Source organism: Panulirus ornatus, chromosome 5 (assembly GCF_036320965.1).
Source record: "Panulirus ornatus isolate Po-2019 chromosome 5, ASM3632096v1, whole genome shotgun sequence".
Lineage (NCBI taxonomy): Eukaryota > Metazoa > Arthropoda > Malacostraca > Decapoda > Palinuridae > Panulirus > Panulirus ornatus.
In genome coordinates, this window is record NC_092228.1 from 22,418,370 (window position 1) to 22,443,362 (window position 24,993).

At 41.3% G+C, this 24,993-nt stretch overlaps 1 protein-coding gene across 1 annotated transcript in view; it reads left to right on the plus strand.

The window, feature by feature from the left end:
* Positions 1-24,993, plus strand: part of LOC139746767 (ionotropic receptor 21a-like) — a 39,098-nt gene that overhangs the window by 11,742 nt on the left and 2,363 nt on the right. Inside the window, exons 3-7 of the mRNA XM_071658279.1 lie at positions 2,210-2,361; positions 2,725-2,876; positions 5,537-5,846; positions 7,077-7,232; positions 17,502-17,651. Coding sequence (XP_071514380.1) covers positions 2,210-2,361; positions 2,725-2,876; positions 5,537-5,846; positions 7,077-7,232; positions 17,502-17,651 — 920 coding nt within the window. The remainder of the gene's footprint in view (positions 1-2,209; positions 2,362-2,724; positions 2,877-5,536; positions 5,847-7,076; positions 7,233-17,501; positions 17,652-24,993) is intronic.

Below are 24,993 nucleotides of genomic sequence, written 5' to 3' on the forward strand. Positions count from 1 at the left end.
TGGTGCATTGTCCAGCACAAGCACCGATGGCTCTGGCAGTGACGGAAGGAGCTGCGTTGTTAGCCATCGCAGGAACAGTTCGGCATTCATTTCTCCATAATAATCACCCTGGTTGGTCTTGGCTGGGTAGCACACGTATGAGCCGTCAACAAAGCCTTCGTCCGTGCCACCTGCGACCACTACAAATCGCTCCCCTTCACCAGGTGGCACCTGACGACTGTACGTGGTGTTGCTTGGAGCCTGTGTGGTATCTACCTACTCCCTACTGTGGCCCATCCAGGTGGTAAACCACTTCTTATCCACATATACCACCTTCCTTCCCTCCTCTCGGTGGCGCTGTAGAGCCCGGAGAGCGTCAATCCGACGACACACAACGTCCAGCGATTCCCTCCTTACATACATCTTTCGCTGTGACAGTCTGTATTGAAATCCCATGGTGTGCAGGATCCACCAAACTGTTGTGTCAGAGGTATCCTCCGGGAGGATACCATGTGTTTTCAGGTCCGCTGATATGACTCGGTGTTAAATATTGTTTTTCCGAAAATTTCTTGTGGATGTGGCGCCGTATTGCACCGACCGACAGTAAAGTTATGACAAACAGCCGATGTAGGTGTTGGTGGTGCCGGTGTGGAAGGGGAGGAGGCTGTGGTGGTGGTGTTGACTATGTCCCTCACTCTTGACACAGTCATGCCCACGATGTGCACAACTCACTCGTAAGGCCTGTGTGCATAAAAGTCAATGTTATGTTACACATTTCGTTTCATCTCACTATGATAATTAATATGACATTGCGACACAATACAGTCTGCTTTACTTTTATATTTCATATGTATATAAATGTAATAATGTATGTTCGAACCAGAATATATTGTCTACGCACCTATTCAAACTTATGTACGTTCTACCGCGGGTGCATTCACGTTTGTACAACGTGACAAGACGAAGAACAAACGCTGTCCTGCATCCACGGAGGCAGAAGGACAACATTGTTGTTGCTGATGATGATGACCGCGCGCGCCTCGGCAATCGCTAGAGATGTAGCCTCAGGATGGGGGTACCCCATACCTCAGAGAGGAGGAGGGGATATGGGGGACTGTGGATATTAAGGCATATATTTCTTATTTAAGAACGTGAAGAACACATGAAGTCCCCATAAACGATTTCATTTGGTTGTCCAAAACCAACACTGACTTCATCCTTCTGGTCGCTGTCGACACGTCAGTTATTAACAACGGGATTACCTGTTGCTTTCATGGTCGTTTGACGCAATCTGGTTTTTACGTCCACACACAATAACTGTATTACATATTATTACTAATGTATGATACATATATACATGCTGTCATACCTATTATTTATGTGCGTAATCAGGATACGACAAAATCAAATATAGACAATGGATGGTGTAAATATGTGGGTGAAGACGGAAATGGGGAGGGAGATACTGCGATACTGGGGGGCAGGGCGGGGGGCGGGGTGGGGGGGTGTAGTTCTGGGGGTGTTCGAGGTGTAGAGGGAGGGTTAGATGAGTACCCCAAGCTCGTCCGATTCTCTATAACGCCTTCGATACGATGACTGGCGTAGGCTTAATATCACTCAGTAAACTCCTCACATAGCACATATAGCAATGTGGTATATCAGCCATTAATTAGGCCCGGGTGTTAAGGATAGTGTGCTGAAATATCATAGTGATACAACCAGTCGTTTAGCAGAAATTTGTGAAAACCAGAGTTAGTCCTCCACTGAAACGTATAGTAGGACATTTCAAAAGAGAGGTTTTTCACTTTCTGAAAGATTCGTAAATACCTTCCCTTGTCTTTTCTTTTTCCGTTTCATAATTACCATAGGGGCCCATGATTTAAGCAAAACCCCTTAACAAAGACATTAAGGACCAAACTAGGCTAGTGGACTGCCAAACATACTTTGACTACTCACTTTCCTCTAGGCTAAGGAAAGGCTAATAGCCTTTTTACATTTAATAACTAAATATATTTACATACGTCTACATGATATAATAACTGAATGTGCGTAAGCGCGCATTCACTGGATGTGGACTTTTGTCTGTCAGTGGAACCTTTAACATAAAAAGGAACAAGGAAAGATCTGATACCTTCATGTAATCACTTTACACATGTCAATATCAAATGTTTTCTCTGTATTACAATGACATTAAATGAGCAGAAGATTAACGAATATCTTAACCTTTCAGGTGAGACTTGGGGTGAGCAATATGAGAATGGATCTTGGTATGGACTAATGGGACATCTAGAGAGACATGAAGTTGATATAGGACTTGCCAACCTATTTGTTAGCAAACACTGGTTGCAAGTCATAGACCTGACTGCTCCTTACAGAACTGAGGTAATATAGAATCGAGAAAAGGAAAGTTTTTGTCTTACTAAATGAGAAATTGATTGATTTACTCAGGAGTACGTTCTATGGAGTCTTACTAAGCAACCCTATTGAGGAGGAAGATATTGTATATTGGATACCAACTGGATATTTTGCTCTCATTGATGATGACTTCATCCTCAGGTGAAAAGCTGTTGTCATTCAGTTAGGTTTAAAGGCTTTTCAACTTTTCTTTGCTCCACCGCTCTTTCTCGATCTGCAAGATCCTGGATGCAAAAATATGTTCTAACACAAATCTATCCTTCTAAAATTCATAACGTATGTAGTAGAACTGTAGCTGGAGCCTTGGCTAAAACTCTTCACTAAACACAGAGAACAGGTTTCCTGATCCGTGTGGAGCCTCCGTTACCCCAGTGGCAGTCTCTCTCCTTCCCATTCAACCAATGGACCTGGCTGGCTGTCCTCGTTGGCCTCATTGTCACTGGACCACTCCTCTTCCTCTTCGCCCGGGGCAGCGGCCAATGGTGAGTCAGTTTGTCCAGTTTGTAGCATGCTTGGTTCGTTTGTCTTTCACACATGCGCTTTACACCTCATTCATGTCACATTTGTTCTTATTTTCTGTCGTTTGTAGGGTTTTCATGTTTTTTCGAACAGGAACTTTCATATGTTATTAAGGATGTCAATCGCTGTTTCACCTTATACTCTTTATCTGTTAAGTGTATATATATATATATATATATATATATATATATATATATATATATATATATATATATATATATATATATATATATATATTTCTTTTTTTTTTGCTTTGTCGCTGTCTCCCGCGTTAGCGAGGTAGCGCAAGAAAACAGACGAAAGAGTGGCCCAACCCACCCACATACACATGTATATACATACACGTCCACACACGCAAATATACATACATATACATCTGAATGTACACATACATATACACACACAGACATATACATATATACACATGTACATAATTCATACTGTCTTCCTTTATATACTCCCATCGTCACCCCGTCACATATGGAATAACAACCCCCTCCCCCCTCATGTGTGCTAGGAAAAGACAACAAAGGCCACACTCGTTCACACTCAGTCTCTAGCTGTCATGTAATAATGAACCGAAACCACAGCTCCCTTTCCACGTCCAGGCCCGACAGATCTTTTCATGGTTTACCCTAGATGCTTCCCATGCCCTGGTTCAATACATTGACAGCACGTCGACCCCGGTATACCACATCGTTCCAATTCACTCTATTCCTTGCACGCCTTTCACCCTCCTGCATGTTCAGGCCCCGATCCCTCAAAATCTTTTTCACTCCATCTTTCCACCTCCAATCACTTTCCTCTCTTCCTACACGTACACATGCCTTACATCCTCGATAAAAACTTTTCACTTCTTCTAACAACTTGCCTCCCACACCATATATTCTTAATACCTTCCACAGAGCATCCCTATCAACTCTATCATATGCCTTCTCCAGATACATGAATGTTACATACAAATCCATTTGCTTTTCTAAGTATTTCTCACATGCATTCTTCAAAGCAAACACCTGATCCACACATCCTATACCACTTCTGAAACCACACTGCTCTTCTCCAATCTGATGCTCTGTACATGCCTTCACCCTCTCAATCAATACCTTCCCATATAATTTACCAGGAATACTCAACAAACTTATACCTCTGTAATTTGAACATTCACTCTTATCCCCTTTGCCTTTGTACAATGGCACTATGCAAGCATTCCGCCAATCCTCAGGCACCTCACCATGAATCATACATACATACAATCGGGAGGTAATTTTTAAATGGAGAAAAACTGGAGGAAGTGAAGTGTTTTAGATATCTGGGAGTGGATTTGGCAGCGGATGGAACCATACAAACAGAAGTGAGTCACAGGGTAGGGGAGAGGGCAAAAGTTTTGGAGTGTTGAAGAATGTGTGGAAGTCGAGAACATTATCTTGGAAAGCAAAATTGAGTATGTTAAGAAGGAATAGTGGTTCCAACAATGTTGCATGGTTGCTAGGCATGGGCTGTAGATAGGGCTGTGCGGAGGAAGATGGATGTGTTGGAAATGAGATGTTTGAGGACATTATGTGGTGTAAGGTGGTTTGATCGAGTTAGTAATGAAAGGGTAAGAGAGATGTGTGGTAATAAAAAGAGTGTGGTTGAGAGAGCAGAAGGGGATGTATTGAAATGGTTTGGTCACATGGAGAGAATGAGTGAGGAAAGATTGACAAAGAGGATATATGTGTCAGCGGTAAAGGGAACCAGATGTGGGAGACCAAATTGGAGGTGGAAGGATGGAGTGGAAAAGTGTTTTAGCGAATGGGCCTGAACATGTAGGGGGGAAGGGGTGGGGGGTAAAAGGTTTACAGGGAATAGAGTGAATTGGAACGATGTAGTATACCGGGATCGACTGGCTGTCAGTGGATTCAACCAGGGCATGTGAAACGTTTGGGGTAAACCATGGAAAGTTTTGTGGGACCTGGATATGGAAAGGGAGCCGTGGTTTCGTTGCATTATACATGACAGCTAGAGACTGAGTGAGAACGAATGTGGCCTTTGTTATGTTTTCCTAGCGCTACCTCTCGCGCGTGCGGGGGGAGGGGGTTGTCATTTCATGTGTGATGGGGTTGCGACGGAGAAGAATATAGGCAGCAAGTATGAATTATATACATGTGGATATATGTATATGTGTGTGTATGTATAAATATGTATACGTTCAAATATATGGGTATGTACATGTCCGTGTGTGGAAGTATATGTATTTGCATGTGTATGAGGATGGGTTGGGTCATTCTGTCGTCTGTTTCCTTGCGCTAACTCACAAACGCAAAAGACAGCGATAAAGTATGATATCAAAATAATATGTATGTACATATATTTCTTTTTTTCTAGAGGATAATTCGACTTTCACAGAGATACTGACGTATGAAAAATATGCTCATTGATATTCAGACAGACAGTAATGTCGCAATGAATTTCACAATTTCATTTCCTGACGGAATTAGGTATAAAACGTTATGCTGCCTTAAATATTCTGTAAAAAGAAAGGTACATTTTCAGACAAAGTTTTGGGTTGTGATTTGAACAGATACCTTCCAGAATAAGAATGGAAAGAATCATCAGCTTATAACAGTACGTCCTTTTTCAACAGTGGTGGTGAGATCAGGAACCTGCAGGACCTGAGCTTCGCCTGGTACTACGCCTTCGGCCTCCACTTCTGTGAGGCTCATAAGTCTCTGCCCCGCAGTGCCAGCACTCAGGTCTTCGTTCAGTTCCTCTGGCTGTACACCCTTGTTCTGACCACTAGCTACTCCGCCAGCCTCAAGTCTTTCTTAATTATGAAGAAAAAACCGTATATGATACAGACTATCAAGGAACTATACGAATCAGGCCTGGAAGTCGGGGGGACAACAGACTTATACAAAAATGAATTATCCGTGTCAGCCAACCCCTACCTGAAGGTTAGTGACCAAAGTGACATCCACGAGCAGGTAAGAGTTGGGTCATGGTGGACTGAAGTGGGTTTGCAACGCATCGAGCTGGGTCAAATTGGCTCGAATTCGTTCACAGTGGGTCATACCAGATTGAAGTGAGTTCAAATTGCAATGAAGTGGGCCAAATTGGTTCGAATAAACTCACAGTGGGTTACAGTGGATTGAAGTAGGACACACTGCATCGACTTTGGTCACAATGAATCGAATTCGTTCAAATTAGAGCTCAGAGGAGTAATATGTGTCAAACTAAATCGCACTGAATCACAAAAGGTTGCATTTAATCGCAATGGGTCACATTACACAGAAGACGGTCACATTGCATCGAACTGGAACAAACTAGTTCACAGTGAATAACATCAGAATCAGCTGGAATACAGTAGATCATATTTAGTTAACTGAATCTAAATGGGTCTAAATGGATCGCAGTGAATCGAAATGAGGAACACTGGGCAAGTTTGGGACATACTAAATCGAACTGGGTCACCTTGGATCAAACTGGATCACACTGGATCGAACAGGGCTGCACTTTACACAACTGATTGATACGTTGGACCGAATTAGAACTGCTGAAATCACAGTGGATCAGAATTGGAGATAGTGGATCGAACTGGATCGCACTGGGCATAATCTGATCGAACTAGACTACACTGATTGAACTGAGTCACAGATAATTGAACTCGGTAACAGAGCATGACACCAGGTTACATATGGATTTCAGTAAGTCATATTGGATATAAATGAGTCAAGATGCATTTCACTGGATGATACTGGGTTAGAATTGCTCGCAGTTTATCACACTATAGCGATTTTTTTTATTTGTAAACCTTTTATGCATTTTTTCTGTTTGTATTTGTGTACACGTTTTGTCCTGGTTTACATGTACGTTCCTGTGTTTGTGATTATAGTATTGTGTTTGGGACTGGGATATTGTGTTTCTGTTCTCCTTGGGGCTCGTGTTTCTGTGTGTGTGTGTGTGTGTGTGTGTGTGTGTGTGTGTGTGTGTGTGTGTGTGTGTGTGCGTTAGTGTGTATACACGTGTACACGTGTGTGCATTTTTGAGTAAATATCTTTTTCTTGTGTGGGGTGAAGTTTTGAAAGCGTATTTTGTGTGTATGATGAAATCAGAGGCTAACAGACCAAAGTTTCTAAAGGACTAAATCTGTGTGCAAATGTGTCCTAATTCTCCAACCTTCACAGGGTCTGGCGGGAGCTTTCAGATATCACGATGTTTTAGAAAATATATACATCCCAATGCTTCAAGGCACAGGAGTGTACCTGGGAAATGGAATCTCCATGGATTACCTCATGAAGAGATTCAGCAGGCGAGGTGTCTCTTACCTTCGGGTCATGAAGGTCAGTCATACATTTCATGTACTGAGATTACGTATGATCGAATTACTCTTGTTATTGGGCAGGTTAAAGAAAAGCTGGAAAAAGGACTTTGATTTCAAACCATTTTCAGAATTAAGGATGGAGTTCTTAATCCTTTGGATGTGAAGGGGAAGTCAAGCCTGATGGCAAACTGATTCATATTTCATAATATGTTGTAAAGGGTAATATTCTTGCCAAAGATGAGTGGTATCTTTACAAGTTCCTCTCATAACTTAGAATAAAAAAATGTACGGTTATTTGACTGATTGTCCAGACACATTCATAGATATTAACTTCTCTGTTTTCACGAAGAGCAATAATGGTCTTAGTTAATGTGAATATATTCTGTCTGAGATCATGCCAGCACCTGAATCATCATACTAAAACAGGACCTCGTGAAAATATTATTGCAAAATGTCAATTACTGCAGTGAAAAGATATCCGTCGTCAAAAGGGATATTCACACTTTGAGTGCAGGCTAGAGGTGCAGTGTGTAGGTGTGTATGTGTGAATTTGTATGTCAATCATATCTTGATGTGCTGATAGACAGAGAATATGATAATTTGTAACTCAAAATTTACAGGAAGCCTATCCACTCTGAGAGCTATATTCCTTATTTCTCAGTACATAATCCTATAAAGATATCTGTACTTATGTCTGCAGTTTTAAGAGCTCTAAGGATGTGTGATCCCATAGGTCTGGTTGACGAATATCATATAAGGCATATCTTTAGGCAGATATATTATCCAAATTTGTTCGTGAACAAAGCTTACTGGAAAGCTAGAAGACATTTTATGCTTCTCGTAACAAAAATGTAACAAAGAAGAATAAGTCTAAACGTTTAGTGTTGCCCTATCCTCCCATCGTGGCGAGTCTAAAATACTTCCAACAAAACAGTGCTTCTAACGTTCCTTTCCGTCACAATAACACCATCAGTAAGACCTTAATAAACAGTAGAGCAAATCATGCAACAACTGGGAGTGTTTACGCCGTCAGATAAAAAGTACGTAAAGTCATATATATATATATATATATATATATATATATATATATATATATATATATATATATATATATATATATATATATATATATATATATATACATTCACTGAGAACCAATCACTTTCATCTCTTCCTACACGTACACATGCCTTACATCCTCGATAAAAACTTTTCACTGCTTCTAACAACTTGCCTCCCACACCATATATTCTTAATACCTTCCACAGAGCATCTCTATCAACTCTATCATATGCCTACTCCAGATCCATAAATGCTACATACAAATCCATTTGCTTTTCTAAGTATTTCTCACATACATTCTTCAAAGCAAACACATTGATCCACACATCCTCTACCACTTCTGAAACCACACTGCTCTTCCCCAATCTGATGCTCTGTACATGCCTTCACCCTCTCAATCAATACCCTCCCATATAATTTACCAGGAATACTCAAACTTATACCTCTGTAATTTGAGCACTCACTCTTATCCCCTTTGCCTTTGTACAATGGCACTATGCACGCATTCCGCCAATCCTCAGGCACCTCGCCATGAGTCATACATACATTAAATAACCTTACCAACCAGTCAACAATAGAGGTAGGTTTGCGGCAGGGGTGTGTGATGTCTCCATGGTTTTTTAATTTGTTTATGGATGGGGTTGTTAGGGAGGTGAATGTAAGAGTTTTGGAAAGAGGGGCAAGTATGAAGTCTGTTGTGGATGAGAGAGCTTGGGAAGTGAGTCAGTTGTTGTTCGCTGATGATACAGCGCTGGTGGCTGATTCATGTGAGAAACTGCAGAAGCTGGTGACTGAGTTTGGTAAAGTGTATGAAAAAAGAAAGTTAAGAGCAAATGTGAATAAGAACAAGGTTATTAGGTACAGTAGGGTTGAGGGTGAAGTCAATTGGTAGGTAAGTTTGAATAGAGAAAAACTGGAGGAAGTAAAGTGTTTTAGATATCTGGGAGTGGATCTGTCAGCGGATGGAACCATGGAAGCGGAAGTGGATCATAGGGTGGGGGAGGGGGCGAAAATCCTGGGAGCCTTGAAGAATGTGTGGAAGTCGAGAACATTATCTCGGAAAGCAAAAATGGGTATGTTTGAAGGAATAGTGGTTCCAACAATGTTGTATGGTTGCGAGGCGTGGGCTATGGATAGAGTTGTGCGCAGGAGGGTGGATGCGCTGGAAATGAGATGTTTGAGGACAGTGTGGTGTGAGGTGGTTTGATCGAGCAAGTAACGTAAGGGTAGGAGAGATGTGTGGAAATAAAAAGAGCGTGGTTGAGAGAGCAGAAGAGGGTGTTTTGAAATGGTTTGGGCACATGGAGAGAATGAGTGAGGAAAGATTGACTAAGATGATATATGTGTCGGAGGTGGAGGGAACGAGGAGAAGTGGGAGACCAAATTGGAGGTGGAAAAATGGAGTGAAAAAGATTTTGTGTGATCGGGGCCTGAACATGCAGGAGGGTGAAAGGAGGGCAAGGAATAGAGTGAATTGGATCGATGTGGTATACCGGGGTTGACGTGCTGTCAGTGGATTGAATCAGGGCATGTGAAGCGTCTGGGGTAAACCATGGAAAGCTGTGTAGGTATGTATATTTGCGTGTGTGGACGTGTATGTATATACATGTGTATGGGGGTGGGTTGGGCCATTTCTTTCGTCTGTTTCCTTGCGCTACCTTGCAAACGCGGAAGACAGCGACAAAGCAAATAAAAAAATATGTATATATATATATATATATATATATATATATATATATATATATATATATATATATATATATGATGATATAGTGGCAGATATAGTGTTTTGGTCGAGGTGGTGTGCAAAGTGAGAGGGTTAGGGAAAATGATTTGGCAAATAGAGAAGAGGTAGTAAAAGCTTTAAGGAAGATGAAAGCCGGCAAGGCAGCAGGTTTGGATGGTATTGCAGTGGAATTTATTATAAAAGGGGGTGACTGTATTGTTGACTGGTTGGTAAGGTTATTTGATGTATGTATGATCAATGGTGAGGTGCCTGAGGATTGGCGGAATGCTTGCATAGTGCCATTGTACAAAGACAGAGGGGATAAGAGTGAGTGCTCAAATTACAGAGGTATAAGTTTGTTGAGTATTCCTGGTAAATTATATGGGAGGGTATTGATTGAAAGGGTGAAGGCATGTACAGAGCATCAGATCGGGGAAGAGCAGTGTGGTTTCAGAAGTAGTAGAAGATGTGTGGATCAGGTGTTTGCTTTGAAGAATGTATGTGAGAAATACTTAGAAAAACAAATGGATTTGTATGTAGCATTTATGGATCTGGAGAAGGCATATGATAGAGTTGATAGAGATGCTCTGTGGAAGGTATTAAGAATATATGGTGTGGGAGGAAAGTTGTTAGAAGCAGTGAAAAGTTTTTATCGAGGATGTAAGGCATGTGTACGTGTAGGAAGAGAGGAAAGTGATAGGTTCTCAGTGAATGTAGGTTTGCGGCAGGGGTGTGTGATGTCTCCATGGTTGTTTAATTTGTTTATGGATGGGGTTGTTAGGGAGGTAAATGCAAGAGTTTTGGAAAGAGGGGCAAGTATGAAGTCTGTTGGGGATGAGAGAGCTTGGGAAGTGAGTCAGTTGTTGTTCGCTGATGATACAGCGCTGGTGGCTGATTCATGTGAGAAACTGCAGAAGCTGGTGACTGAGTTTGGTAAAGTGTGTGGAAGAAGAAAGTTAAGAGTAAATGTGAATAAGAGCAAGGTTATTAGGTACAGTAGGGTTGAGGGTCAAGTCAATTGGGAGGTGAGTTTGAATGGAGAAAAACTGGAGGAAGTGAAGTGTTTTAGATATCTGGGAGTGGATCTGTCAGCGGATGGAACCATGGAAGCGGAAGTGGATCATAGGGTGGGGGAGGGGGCGAAAATTTTGGGAGCCTTGAAAAATGTGTGGAAGTCGAGAACATTATCTCGGAAAGCAAAAATGGGTATGTTTGAAGGAATAGTGGTTCCAACAATGTTGTATGGTTGCGAGGCGTGGGCTATGGATAGAGTTGTGCGCAGGAGGATGGACGTGCTGGAAATGAGATGTTTGAGGAAAATGTGTGGTGTGAGGTGGTTTGATCGAGTAAGTAACGTAAGGGTAAGAGAGATGTGTGGAAATAAAAAGAGCGTGGTTGAGAGAGCAGAAGAGGGTGTTTTGAAATGGTTTGGGCACATGGAGAGAATGAGTGAGGAAAGATTGACCAAGAGGATATATGTGTCGGAGGTGGAGGGAACGAGGAGAAGAGGGAGACCAAATTGGAGGTGGAAAGATGGAGTGAAAAAGATTTTGTGTGATCGGGGCCTGAACATGCAGGAGGGTGAAAGGAGGGCAAGGAATAGAGTGAATTGGAGCGATATGGTATACAGGGGTTGACGTGCTGTCAGTGGATTGAATCAAGGCATGTGAAGCGTCTGGGGTAAACCATGGAAAGCTGTGTAGGTATGTATGTTTGCGTGTGTGGACGTGTGTATGTACATGTGTATGGGGGGGGGGGGGTTGGGCTATTTCTTTTGTCTGTTTCCTTGCGCTACCTCGCAAACGCGGGAGACAGCGACAAAGTATAAAAAAAAAAAAAAAAAAATGGTGTGGGAGGCAAGTTGTTAGAAGCAATGAAAAGTTTTTATCGAGGATGTAAGGCATGTGTACGTGTAGGAAGAGAGGAAAGTGATTGGCTCTCAGTGAATATAGGTTTGCGGCAGCGGTGTGTGATGTCTCCATGGTTGTTTAATTTGTTTATGGATGGGGTTGTTAGGGAGGTGAATGCAAGAGTTTTGGGAAGAGGGGCAAGTATGCAGTCTGTTGTGGATGAGAGAGCTTGGGAAGTGAGTCAGTTGTTGTTCGCTGATGATACAGCGCTGGTGGCTGATTCATGTAAGAAAGTGCAGAAGCTGGTGGCTGAGTTTGGTAAAGTGTGTGAAAGAAGAAAGTTAAGAGTAAATGTGAACAAGAGCAAGGTTATGAGGTACAGTAGGGTTGAGGGTCAAGTCAATTGAGAGGTAAGTTTGAATGGAGAAAAACTGGAGGAAGTAAAGTGTTTTAGATATCTGGGAGTGGATCTGGCAGCGGATGGAACCATGGATGCGGAAGTGAATCATAGGGTGGGGGAGGGGGCGAAAATTCTGGGAGCCTTGAAGAATGTTTGGAAGTCGAGAACATTATCTCGGAAAGCAAAAATGGGTATGTTTGAAGGAATAGTGGTTCCAACAATGTTGTATGGTTGCGAGGCGTGGGCTATGGATAGAGTTTTGCGCAGGAGGGTGGATGTGCTGGAAATGAGATGTTTGAGGACAATATGTGGTGTGAGGTGGTTTGATCGAGTAAGTAATGTAAGGGTAAGAGAGATGTGTGGAAATAAAAAGAGTGTGGTTGAGAGAGCAGAAGAGGGTAGTTTGAAATGGTTTGGTCACATGATGAGAATGAGTGAGGAAAGATTGACAAAGAGGATATATGTGTCAGAGGTGGAGGAAACGAGGAGAAGTGGGAGACCAAATTTTAGATGGAAAGATGGAGTGAAAAAGATTTTGGGTGATCGGGGCCTGAACATGCACGAGGGTGAAAGGCGTGCAAGGAATATAGTGAATTGGAACGATTTGGTGTACCAGGGTCGACGTGCTGTCAATGAATTGAACCAGGGCATGTGAAGCGTCTGGGGTAAACCATGGAAAGTTGTGTGGGGCCTGGATGTGGAAAGGGAGCTGTGGTTTCGGTGCATTATTACATGACAGCTAGAAACTGAGTGTGAACGAATGGGGCCTTTGGTGTCTTTTCCTAGCGCTACCTCGCACACATGAGGGGGGAGGGGGTTGTTATTCCATGTGTGGCGAGGTGGCGATGGGAACAAATAAAGGCAGACAGTATGAATTATGTGCATGTGTATATATGTATATGTCTGTGTGTGTATATATATGTGTACATTGAGATGTATAGGTATGTATATTTGCGTGTGTGGACGTGTATGTATATACATGTGTATGTGAGCAGGTTGGGCCATTGTTTCGTCTGTTTCCTTGCGCTACCTCGCTAACGCGGGAGACAGAGACAAAGCAGAATAAATAATATATGTATATATGTATACATATATTGAACCAGGGCATGTGAAGCGTCTTGGGTAAACCATGGAGAGTTCCCTGGGGCCTGGATGTGGAAAGGGAGCTGTGGTTTCGGTGCATTATTACATGACAGCTAGAGACTGAGTGTGAACGAATGGGGCCTTTGTTGTCTTTTCCTAGCGCTGCCTAGCGCATATGAGGGGGAGGGGGTTGTTATTCCATGTGTGGCGTGGTGGCGATGGGAATGAGTAAGAGCAGACAGTGTGATTTGTGTTCATGTGTGTATATGTATATGTCTATGTGTGTATATATGTTCGTACATTGCGATGTATAGGTATGTATATTTGCGTGTGTGCACGTGTATGTGTGTGCATGTGTATATGGGTGGGTTGAGCCATTCTTTCGTCTGTTTCTTTGTGCTACCTCGCTGACGCGGGAGACAGCGACAAAGCAAAATAATAATAAAAAAAAATGTATGTATGATGATACAGCGCTGGTGGCTGATTCATGTGAGAAACTGTAGAAGCTGGTGACTGAGTTTGGTAAAGTGTGTGAAAGAAGAAAGTTGAGAGTAAATGTGAATTAGAGCAAGGTTATTAGGTACAGTAGGGTTGAGGGTCAAGTCAATTGGGAGGTAAGTTTGAATGGAGAAAAACTGGAGGAAGTAAAGTGTTTTAGATATCTGGGAGTGAATCTGGCAGCGGATGGAACCATGGAAGCGGAAGTGAATCATAGGGTGGGGGAGGGGGCGAAAATCATGGGAGCCTTGAACAATGTGTGGAAGTCGAAAACATTATCTCCGAAAGCAAAAATAGGTATGTTTGAAGGAATAGTGGTTCCAACAATGTTGTATGGTTGCGAGGCGTGGGGTATGGACAGAGTTGTGCGCAGGAGGGTGGATGTGCTGGAAATGAGATGTTTGAGTACAATATGTGGTGTGAGGTGGTTTGATCGAGTTAGTATATATGTATGTGTCTGTGTGTGTATATATATGTGTACACTGAGATGTATGGGTATGTATATTTGCGTGTGTGGACATGTATGTATATACATGTGTATGTGGGTGGACTGGGCCATTGTTTCGTCTGTTTCCTTGCGCTACCTCGCGAACGCGGGAGACAGCGACGAAGCAAAATAAATAGATATATAAATATATATATATACATATATATATATATATATATATATATATATATATATATATATATATATATATATATATATATATATATATATATATCACAGAGGTATAAGTTTGTTGAGTATCCCTGGTAAATTATACGGGACGGTATTGATTGAGAGGGTAAAGACATGTACAGAGCATCAGACTGGGGAAGAGAAGTATGGTTTCAGAAGTGGTAGAGGATGTGTGGATCAGGAGTTTGCCTTGAAGAATATATGTCAGAAATACTTAGAAAAGCAAATGGATCTGTATGTAGCATTTATGGATCTGGAGAAGGCATATGATAGAGTTGATGGAAGGTACTAAGAATATATGGTGTGGGAGGCAAGTTGTTAGAATCAGTGAAAGGTTTCTATCGAGGATGTAGGGCATATGTACGAGTAAGAAGAGAGGAGAGTGATTGGTTCTCAGTGAATGTCGGTTTGCGGCAGGGGTACGTGATGTCTGAATGGCTGTTTGATTTGTTTATGGATGGGGTTGTTAGTGAGGTGAATGCTAGAGTTTTGGAAAGAGGGGCAAGTATACAGTCTGTTTGGATGAGAGAGCTTGGGAAGTGAGTCAGTTGTTGTTCGCTGATGATACAGCACTAGTGGCTGATTGGGATGAGAAACTGCAGAAGCTGGTGACTGAGTTTGGTAAAGTGTGTGAAAGAAGAAAGCTGAGAGTAAATGTGAAGAAGAGCAAGGACATTAGGTACAGTAAGGTTGAGTAAGAAGTCCATTGGGAGGTAGGTTTGAATGGAAATAACTGGAGGAAGTGAAGTGTTTCAGATATCTGAGAGTGGATTTGGCAGGGGATGGAACCCTGGAAGCGGAAGTGAGTCATAGGGTGGGATAGGGGAGAAAGTTCTGGGAGCGTTGAAAAAATGTGTGGAAGGCGAGAACGTTATCTTGGAAAGCAGAAATGGGTATGTTAGTAGGAATAGTGGTTTCAACACTGTTATATGGTTGCGAGGCGTGGGCTGTAGATACAGTTGTGCGGAGGAGGGTGGATCTGCTGGGAATGAGATGTTTGAGGACAATATGTGGTGTGAGGTGGTTTGATTAAGTATCTAATAAAAGAGTAGGAGAGATGTGCGGTAATAAAGTTAAGTTTGGTTGAGAGAGCAGAAGAGGGTGGTTTGAAATGGTTTGGTCACATGGAGAAAATGAGTGAGGAAAGATTGACAAAGAGGATATATGTGTCATAAGTGGAGGGAACGAGAAGTGGGAGACCAAATTGGAGGTGGAAAGATGGGGGTGAAAAAGATTTTGTGTGATATGGGCCTGAACATGCAGGGGGGTGAAAGGCGTGCAAGGAATATAATGAATTGGAACGATGTGGTATACCGGGGTCGACGTACTGTCAATGGATTGAACCAGGGCATGTGAAGCGTCTGGGATAAACCATGGAAAGTTTTGTGGGGCCTGGATGTAGAAAGGGAACTGACGTTTCGGTGCATTATACATGACAGCAAGAGACTGAGTGTGAACGAATGTGGCCTTTATTGTCTTTTCCTAGAGCTACCTCGCGCACAAGCGGGGGGAGGGGTTTTTTTATTTCATGTGTGGCGGGGTAGCGACGGGAATGAATAAAGGCAGACAATATGAATTATGTACATGTGTATTCATATATATATATATATATATATATATATATATATATATATATATATATATATATATATATATATATATATATATACGCTGAGATGTATGGGTATTATATATGTGCGTGTGTGGAAGTGTATGTATATACATGTGTATGTTGGTGTTTTGGGCCATTCCTTCATCCGTTTCTTTGCGCCACCTCGCTAACGCGGGAGACGGCGAGAGCGGCAAAGTATAATGATAATATATATATATATATATATATATATATATATATATATATATATATATATATATATATATATATATATATATATAACAATGTTGTATGGTTGCGAGGCGTGGGCTATGGATAGAGTTGTGCGCAGGAGGATGGATGTGCTGGAAATGAGATGTTTGAGGACAATGTGTGGTGTGAGGTGGTTTGATCGAGTGAGTAACGTAAGGGTAAGAGAGATGTGTGGAAATAAAAAGAGCGTGGTTGAGAGAGCAGAAGAGGGTGTTTTGAAGTGGTTTGGGCACATGGAGAGAATGAGTGAGGAAAGATTGACCAAGAGGATATATGTGTCGGAGGTGAAGGGAACGAGGAGAAGAGGGAGACCAAATTGGAGGTGGAAAGATGGAGTGAAAAAGATTTTTTGTGATCGGGGCCTGAACATGCAGGAGGGTGAAAGGAGGGCAAGGAATAGAGTGAATTGGAGCGATGTGGTATACCGGGGTTGACGTGCTGTCAGTGGATTGAATCAAGGCATGTGAAGCGTCTGGGGTAAACCATGGAAAGCTGTGTAGGTATGTATATTTGTGTGTGTGGACGTATGTATATACGTGTGTATGGGGGGGGGGCCATTTCTTTCGTCTGTTTCCTTGCGCTACCTCGCAAACGCGGGAGACAGCGACAAAGTATAATTAAAAAATAATATATATATATATATATATATATATATATATATATATATATATATATATATATATATATATATATATATATATATATATATATATATATATATATATTGTTCGAATACTTTGTAATCAAATATTCTTCGTCTCACACAGGGGTCCCGGGTTCGATCCTGGCTGTTATGATATTTACACCACACCAGTTGTGGGTGTAGTAAATACTCAGAACTTCTCATATTTCACGGGGGTGGATGAAGAAGAATGTTTTTACCAAATGCTCCAGTTTTTTCTTCATTCGTCTCTCCTGCCAGCTGGGACATTCCATCTGCACTTTTATGCTGATATATATATGTACAATTGATCTGTGCTGATTAAACATAAAGGGAACAACAATAGATGTGAAGAAATATCAAGGGTCATTCAGTACCTATGTCCATCTTTACCTGTCAATGTCTGCGATGTTGCATGTTTTGTTTATATTTTTTATATGATAAAGCATAAGTGACGCATTGCAGGAATACTACAGATGGTACAGTGTCGCCCTGGGCTTACAACGTCACTCTCCACTTAAAAGGAAGTTCGACCAAGTTATTAGCTGGATACGAGAAGCTGACCTTTATAAAAAGTTTACTCTTGAATCTCTTCTGCTGCATGCGTCACTTCAGGTGAGACGATATACTGGGAAAAAGAGAAACAAAGTATATATTTGTGCTGTTGTAACTCCATCGCTGTAGATCAGTTAGTATTGTTCTGTATTCATAAGTTTAAAGAAAACTGATATCAAATAATGATAATAGTGGTTTTCATAATGATGTTGATAATGTTAATGAAAATGAAATAGTAATAATAGTAATAATAATGATAATAGTATATAACAGTGATAAAATGATACTAATGATAATAATAACAATAATGATAATAATGACAATAATGGTTATAATAATGATAATGATAATGATAATTATTCCGAACATCAATTCATTTTGACCTATTGCATGGACGAGCTGCATTTGCAAGGTCATGGAAAGAATGGCTAATAAAAGGCTTCTTTTTTATCAGAATCGCAAAACTTATTGAATGATCAACACTGTGCATTCTGTAAACAAAGAAGCACAATGGATCGTTTGATAATTTAGAACATAACATTTTAGATACTGTTATAAAGAAAGATTTTCTAATTGCATTTTTTGGAAAAAGACTTTGACATGACATGTCGAAACGGAATCTTAAGCAAACTTTATGATATTGGTTTAAGAGGTTCTTTACCTGTTTTTATCAAAATTTCTTACATGACAGAACATTCGCTGTCAAACTTACTGCGTTTTGAGCCCAACATTATTTGATATTATGATCAATGATATTCTGTCTCCAGCTTCCGTCCCTCGAAACCTTAAATACTCACTTTATGCTGATGATTGTGCAATATGGCACTCCTCGCCTAATGCACAATTTTCGGCTGAGCGGGTTCAAGTTACACTTGAATCAGTTCAACGTTGGGCGTTACAGTGAGGATTTAAGTTTTCACCAGCTAAAAGTGTCGCGGTTGTTTTTACCCGTAAAAATAAAATCTCGAATTTGCAGCTGAAATTAGACAACAACCCGATTTCCTTTTGTGATAACGTAAGATTTCTTGGGTTAAATTTTGACCGAAGATTGTATTGGAAAAAATATATAGATTATTTGATTATGAATTGAAATAAACGGTTAGATATTCTTAAGTATCTCCTGGGTTCATTCTGAGGAGCCGACAGGAAGTCTTATCAATATTGTACAAGGCCCTCACTAGAAGTAAACTAGACAATGGCTCTCAGGTGTATACTTCGGCGAGCGACTGTACTCTGAGAAGATTGGATGTTACAGAATGTGTGCCTACGAATGTGTCTTGGAGCTCTGTTATGTCCCAGAGTTCGCGATTGGAAGTTGAGGCAAATGTACCTCCTTTCCGGCTGCGTCGAGATGAATTAACGTTGAAGTGTAGTATTCTGATGACCAGGAGAATACCACTGTCTGTCGCCTGGCACAAGAATACGAATAGTTCGTCGAGGGAGGCGTCAGGTCCCTGGCCCTCAGAATACACTTGCTCAGTGAGAATTCTGGTCTGAACGTACAAGAGGTGGATATGCTGGTTAGGAATAAACTACCTCCTTGGGAACAGCCAAAAATAAAGCTAAGACCAACTAGCTCCCTGCGACGAAAAGGAACGCGCCGGAGAGTGAGGTACACCAGCGATTCCGTTGTGTGATCATGGATAATTTAAATGTTCACTTCAACACAGATGGTTCCGAGATACGTGAGTGTGTGGGTGCAAGTGTGTGGTCGAATGAATGTTCTCTTCGGTACAGGCTACCGAACCACACAACTGTTTTCTGCGTGGAATCATTTGCTATTGATAAGGCCATAGAGTATATTATCAACTCAATTCATGTCAAATCAGTAATTTTCACCGATTCATTGTCAGCTCTTAAAGCTATAAACTCGGGTTATATCGAGTCAAATGAAATTCAGGGCAACATCATTAATAAACTAAACTCATGCAATAAAGATATCATCTTGATTAGGGTTCCTGGTCATTGCAATGTATACAGCAATGAACAGGCAGACCGGTTGGCTAAGTCGACCTCAGAACTCGATGAGGTCGTTCTGATCCCTTGGGAGCTGGGGTCCTGCCTTTCCTTGGGGAAGTGATCAACATTTCTTCTGTGGCAATGTCAGTGGACCAGACTGACTATACCAAGGAAATATGAACCACAAGTAACGGACTGGACGACCTCGTACAGGAAGAACAGAAGAGAGGCAGTCGTCCTGGCCAGTCTACGCCTCAACTGTACCTACAGCACCCACCTACAACCATATATGTACCGAAACTTTCCTGCAAGATATGACACCTGCTAATCCAATCTGACAATAGACCACCTCCTCACACAGTGTACGAAACATCGTGAAAACAGGAATAGGCTGATAAATCATTTGATTAAGAAAAAAACTTCACCATCTACAATCTACTTGGTGATGAAAACAACATAATTAATCAATTGTTTATCTTTCTCAAGGAAATGGAAATAATCAAGATGATATAAGGTGGTTCATTGGTTCGACTTTGTGCCGGAGCTGGCTTCGGGGTGTGGCTGCTTTCGCTCTGGCCTGTTTGTGCGGTGGGCAAAGTAATTTGCTCATTATGCTGTTGGCCAGGATCGGGGGTGGTTCGGCCTGAGGTTGGTTCCGTTATGGTGTCCGGCTGACGAGTTGCCGAAGCCATTATGTTATATTTTATACAAATGTTCCATATTTTGACGAAGGACTATCTCTAATCTATCCTTTCTTTATCGCAGTCCTTCTGGCACCTGCACCAGTGGATGTTGTGCCGAATGGCTGGTGTTTGCTGCCACGTCGACACAATAACCACTTACCAACTTTTCTTCCATGTTTTTTTTTCCTATAGGACTAGGTAGTACTTATAGGAATTGATGTAATTATTACGTAGGGACTTTACACAGTCAACAATCAAACAGGGGTGCAGGCTTAATGACCTTACTTATAGGTCGCTGGCCGTTAAACCCAACAAAACAAAAAATAATGATAATAATAAAAATATTAATGATAATGATAATGATGATAATTATAATAATGATAAGAATAATGATAATAATAGTAATAATAATAACAACAACAACAACAAAATAATAATAATAATAATAATAATAATGATAATAATAATAATAATAATAATAATAATAATAATAATAATAATAATAATAATAATAGTAATAACAATTATAATGATAATGATAATGATGATAATGATAATGACAACAACAACAACAACAACAACAACAACAGCAATAATGATAATAATGATAATAATGATAATAATATTAATGATAATAATAACAATAGAAACAATAAAAAGGATAAAAATGATAATAATGCTAATGAAATGAGTGAAGAATGGCAAAAGGTGAGAGCAAATGACTTAAGGGGAGTGGGGGAGGAATGGGATGTATTTAGGGAAGCAGTGATGGATTGCGCAAAAGATGCATGCGGCATGAGAAGCGTGGGAGGTGGGCAGATTAAGAAAGGGTAGTGAGTGGTGGGATGAATAAGTAAGACTGTTAGTGAAAGAGAAGAGAGAGGCGTTTGGTCAATAAAAGTCAGGAAGTAGTGGAAATGATTGGGAGATGCGTAAAAGAAAGCGACAGGAGGTCAAGAGAAAGATGCAAGAGGTGAAAAAGGGGGCAAGTGAGAGTTGGGGTGAGAGAGTACAATTAAGTTTTAGGGAGAATAAAAAGACGTTTTGGAAGGAGGTAGATAAAGTGCGTAAGACAAAAGAACAAATGGGAACGTCGATTAAAGGGGCAAATGAGGCGACATTAACAGGTAATAATGAGGTGAGAAGGTAAGGGAGAATGATTTAGTAAATAGAGAAGAGGTAGTGAAGGCTTTGCGGATGATGAAAGGCGACAAGGCGGCAGGTTTGGATGGTATTGTAGTGGAATTTATTAAAAAAGGGGGTGACTGTTGTTGATTGGTTGTTGAGGATATTCAGTGTATGTATGGATCATGGTGAAGTGCCTGAGGATTGGTGGAATGCATATATAGTGCCATTGTACAAAGGCAAAGGGGCTAAAGGTGAGTGTTCAAATTACAGAGGTAACTTTTCTTGAGTATTCCTGAAAAGAATATATGGGAGGGTATTGATTGATAGGGTAAAGGCATATGCGGAGCTTCAGATTGGGAAGAGCAGTGTGGTTTTAGAAGTGGTGGAGGATGTGTGGATCAGGCGTTTGCTTTGAAGAATGTATGTGAGAAATACTTAGAAAAACAGATGGATTTATATGTAGTATTTACTGATCTGGAGAAGGCATATGATAGGGTTGATAGAGATGCTTTGTGGAAGGATTTGATAACATATGACGTGGGAGGTAAGTTGTCGGAAGCAGTGATACGTTTTTATGAAGGATGTACAGCATGTGTTAGAGTAGGAAGCGAGGAAAATGATTGAATCCCTGTGAATGTCGGTTTGCGGCAGGGGTGCGTGATGTCTCCATGGTTGTTTGATTTGTTTTTGGATGAAGTGGTTAGGGAGGTGAATGCAAAATTTTGGAGAGGGGCAAGTGTGCAGTTTGTTGGGAATAAGAGGGCTTAGGAAGTGTGTCAGTTGTTGTTCGCTGATGATACATCACTGGTGGCTGATTCCGGTGAGAAACTGCAGAAGCTGGTGACTGAGTTTGGTAAAGTGTGTAAGAAGAAAGTTGAGAGTAACTGTGAATAAGGTCCAGTAGTGTTGATCGACAAGTAAATTGGGGAGGTAAGTTTGAATGGAGATCAACTCGAAGAAGTGAAGTGTCTTAGATATCTGGGAGTGGACTTAACAGCGGATGGAACCATGGAAGCGGAAATGGGAAAGGCAAAGGCTCTGAGAGCGATGAGGTGAAAAAGAGAGCAAATGAGAGTTGGGGCGAGAGAGTATCATTAAATTTTAGGGAGAATAAAAAGATGTTTTGGAAGGAGGTAAATAAAGTGCGTAAGACAAGGGAACAAATGGGAACTTCAGTGAAGGGAGTTAAGGGGAAGGTGATAACAAGTAGTAGTGATGTGAGAAAAAGATGGAGTGAGTATTGTAAAGGTTTGTTGAATGTGTTTGATGATAGAGTTGCAGATATATGGTGTTTTGGCCGAGTTGGTTTGCAAAGTGGGAGGGTTAGGGAAAGTGATTTGGTAAACAGAAAAGACGTAGTAAAAGTTTTGCGGAAGATGAAAGACGGCAAGGCAGCGGGTTTGAATGGTATTGCAGTGGAATTTATGAAAAAAGGAGATGACTGTATTGTTGATTGTTTGGTAAGGTTATTTGATGTATGTATGACTCATGGTGAGGTGCCTGAGGATTGGCGGAATGCTTGCATAGTGCCATTGTACAAAGGCAAAGGGGATAAAAGTGAGTGTTCAAATTACAGAGGTATAAGTTTGTTGAGTATTCCTGAGAAATTATAGGGGAGGGTATTGATTGAGAGGGTGAAGGCATGTACAGAGCATCAGATTGGGGAAGAGCAGTGTGGTTTCAGAAGTGGTAGAGGATGTGTGGATCAGGTGTTTGCTTTGAAGAATGTATGTGAGAAATACTTAGAAAAGCAAATGGATTTGTATGTAGCATTTATGGATCTGGAGAAGGCATATGATAGAGTTGATAGAGATACTCTGTGGAAGGTATTAAGAATATATGGTGTGGAAGACAAGTTGTTCGAAGCAGTGAAAAGTTTTTATCGAGGATGTAAGGCATGTGTACGAGTAAGAAGAGAGGAAAGAAATTGGTTCTCAGTGAATGTTGGTTTGCGGTAGGGGTGTGTGATGTCTCCATGGATGTTTAATTTGTTTATGGATGGGGTTGTTATGTAGGTGAATGCAAGAGTTTTGGAAAGAGGGGCAAGTATGCAGTCTGTTGTAGATGAGAGAGCTTGGGAAGTGAGTCAGTTGTTGTTCGCTGATGATACAGCGCTGGTGGCTGATGCATGTCAAAAACTGCAGAAGCTTTTGAATGGAGAAAAACTGATGGAAGTGAAGTGTTTTAGATATATGGGAGTGGATTTGGCAGTGGATGGAGCCATGGAAGCGGAATTGAATCATAGGGTAGGGGAGGGGGCGAAAGTTCTGGGAGCATTGAAGAATGTGTGGAAGTCGAGAACATTATCTCGGAAAGCAAAAATGGGTATGTTTGAAGAAATAGTGTTTCCAACAATGGTATATGGTTGCGAGGCGTCGGCTATAGATAGAGCTGTGCGGAGGAGGGTGGATGTGCTGGAAATGAGATGTTTGAGGACAATGTGTGGTGTGAGGTGGTTTGATCGAGTAAGTAATGTAAGGGTAAGAGAGATATGTGGTAATAAAAAGAGTGTGGTTGAGAGAGCAGAAGAGGGTGTGTTGAAATGGTTTGGTCACATGGAAAGAATGAGTGAGGAAAGATTGACCGAGAGGATATATGTGTCAGGGGTGGAGGGAACGAGGAGAAGTGGGAGACGAAATTGGAGGTGGAAAGATGGAGTGAAAAAGATTTTGAGTGATCGGGTCCTGAACATGCAGGAGGGTGAAAGGCATGCAGGGGATAAAGTGAATTGGAACGATGTGGTATACCGAGGTGGACGCGCTGTCAATGGATTGAACCAGGGCATGTGACGCGTCTGGGGTAAAGCATGTAAAGTTCTGTGGAGCCTGGATTTGGAGAGGGAGCTGTGGTTTCGGTGCATTATTACATGACAGCTAGAGACTGAGCGTGAACGAATGTGGCCTTTGTTGTCTTTTCGCTACCTCGCGCACATGCGGGGTTAGGGGGTTGTTATTTCATATGTGGCGGGGTGGCGATGGGAATGAATAAGGGCAGACAGTATGAATTATGTGCATGTGTATATATGTATATGTCTGTGTGTATATATAGGTATACGTTGAGATGTACAGGTATGTATATTTGCGTGTGTGGACTTGTATGTATATACATGTGTATGTGGGTGGGTTGGGCCATTCTTTCGTCTGTTTCCTTGCGTTACCTTGCGTTAACTTGCGTTATTTCTTTCTTTTGTACATCTCCCACTCATTTGCATTTTTCCCTGCAAAAATCGTCCAAATGCCTCTCTCTTCTCTTTCACTAATAATCTTACTTCTTCATCCCACCACTCGCTACCCTTTCTAATCAACCCATCTCCCACGCTTCTCATGCCACAAGCATCTTTTGCGCAAGCCATTACTGTTCCCCTAAATACATCCCATTCCTTCCACCCAGTCCCCTTACCTCCTTTGCTCTCACCTTTTTCCTTCTGCACTCAGTCTCTCCTGGTACTTGCTCACACAAGTCTCCTTCCAAAATTCCCTTACTCTCACCACGCCCTTCACCTTAACATTCTCTTCTTTTCTGAAAACCTCAACAAATCTTCACCTTCGCCTCCACAAGATAATGATCAGACATCCCTCTACTTGCACCTTTCAGTACATTAACGTCTAAAAGCCTCTCTTTCACGCGCCTAT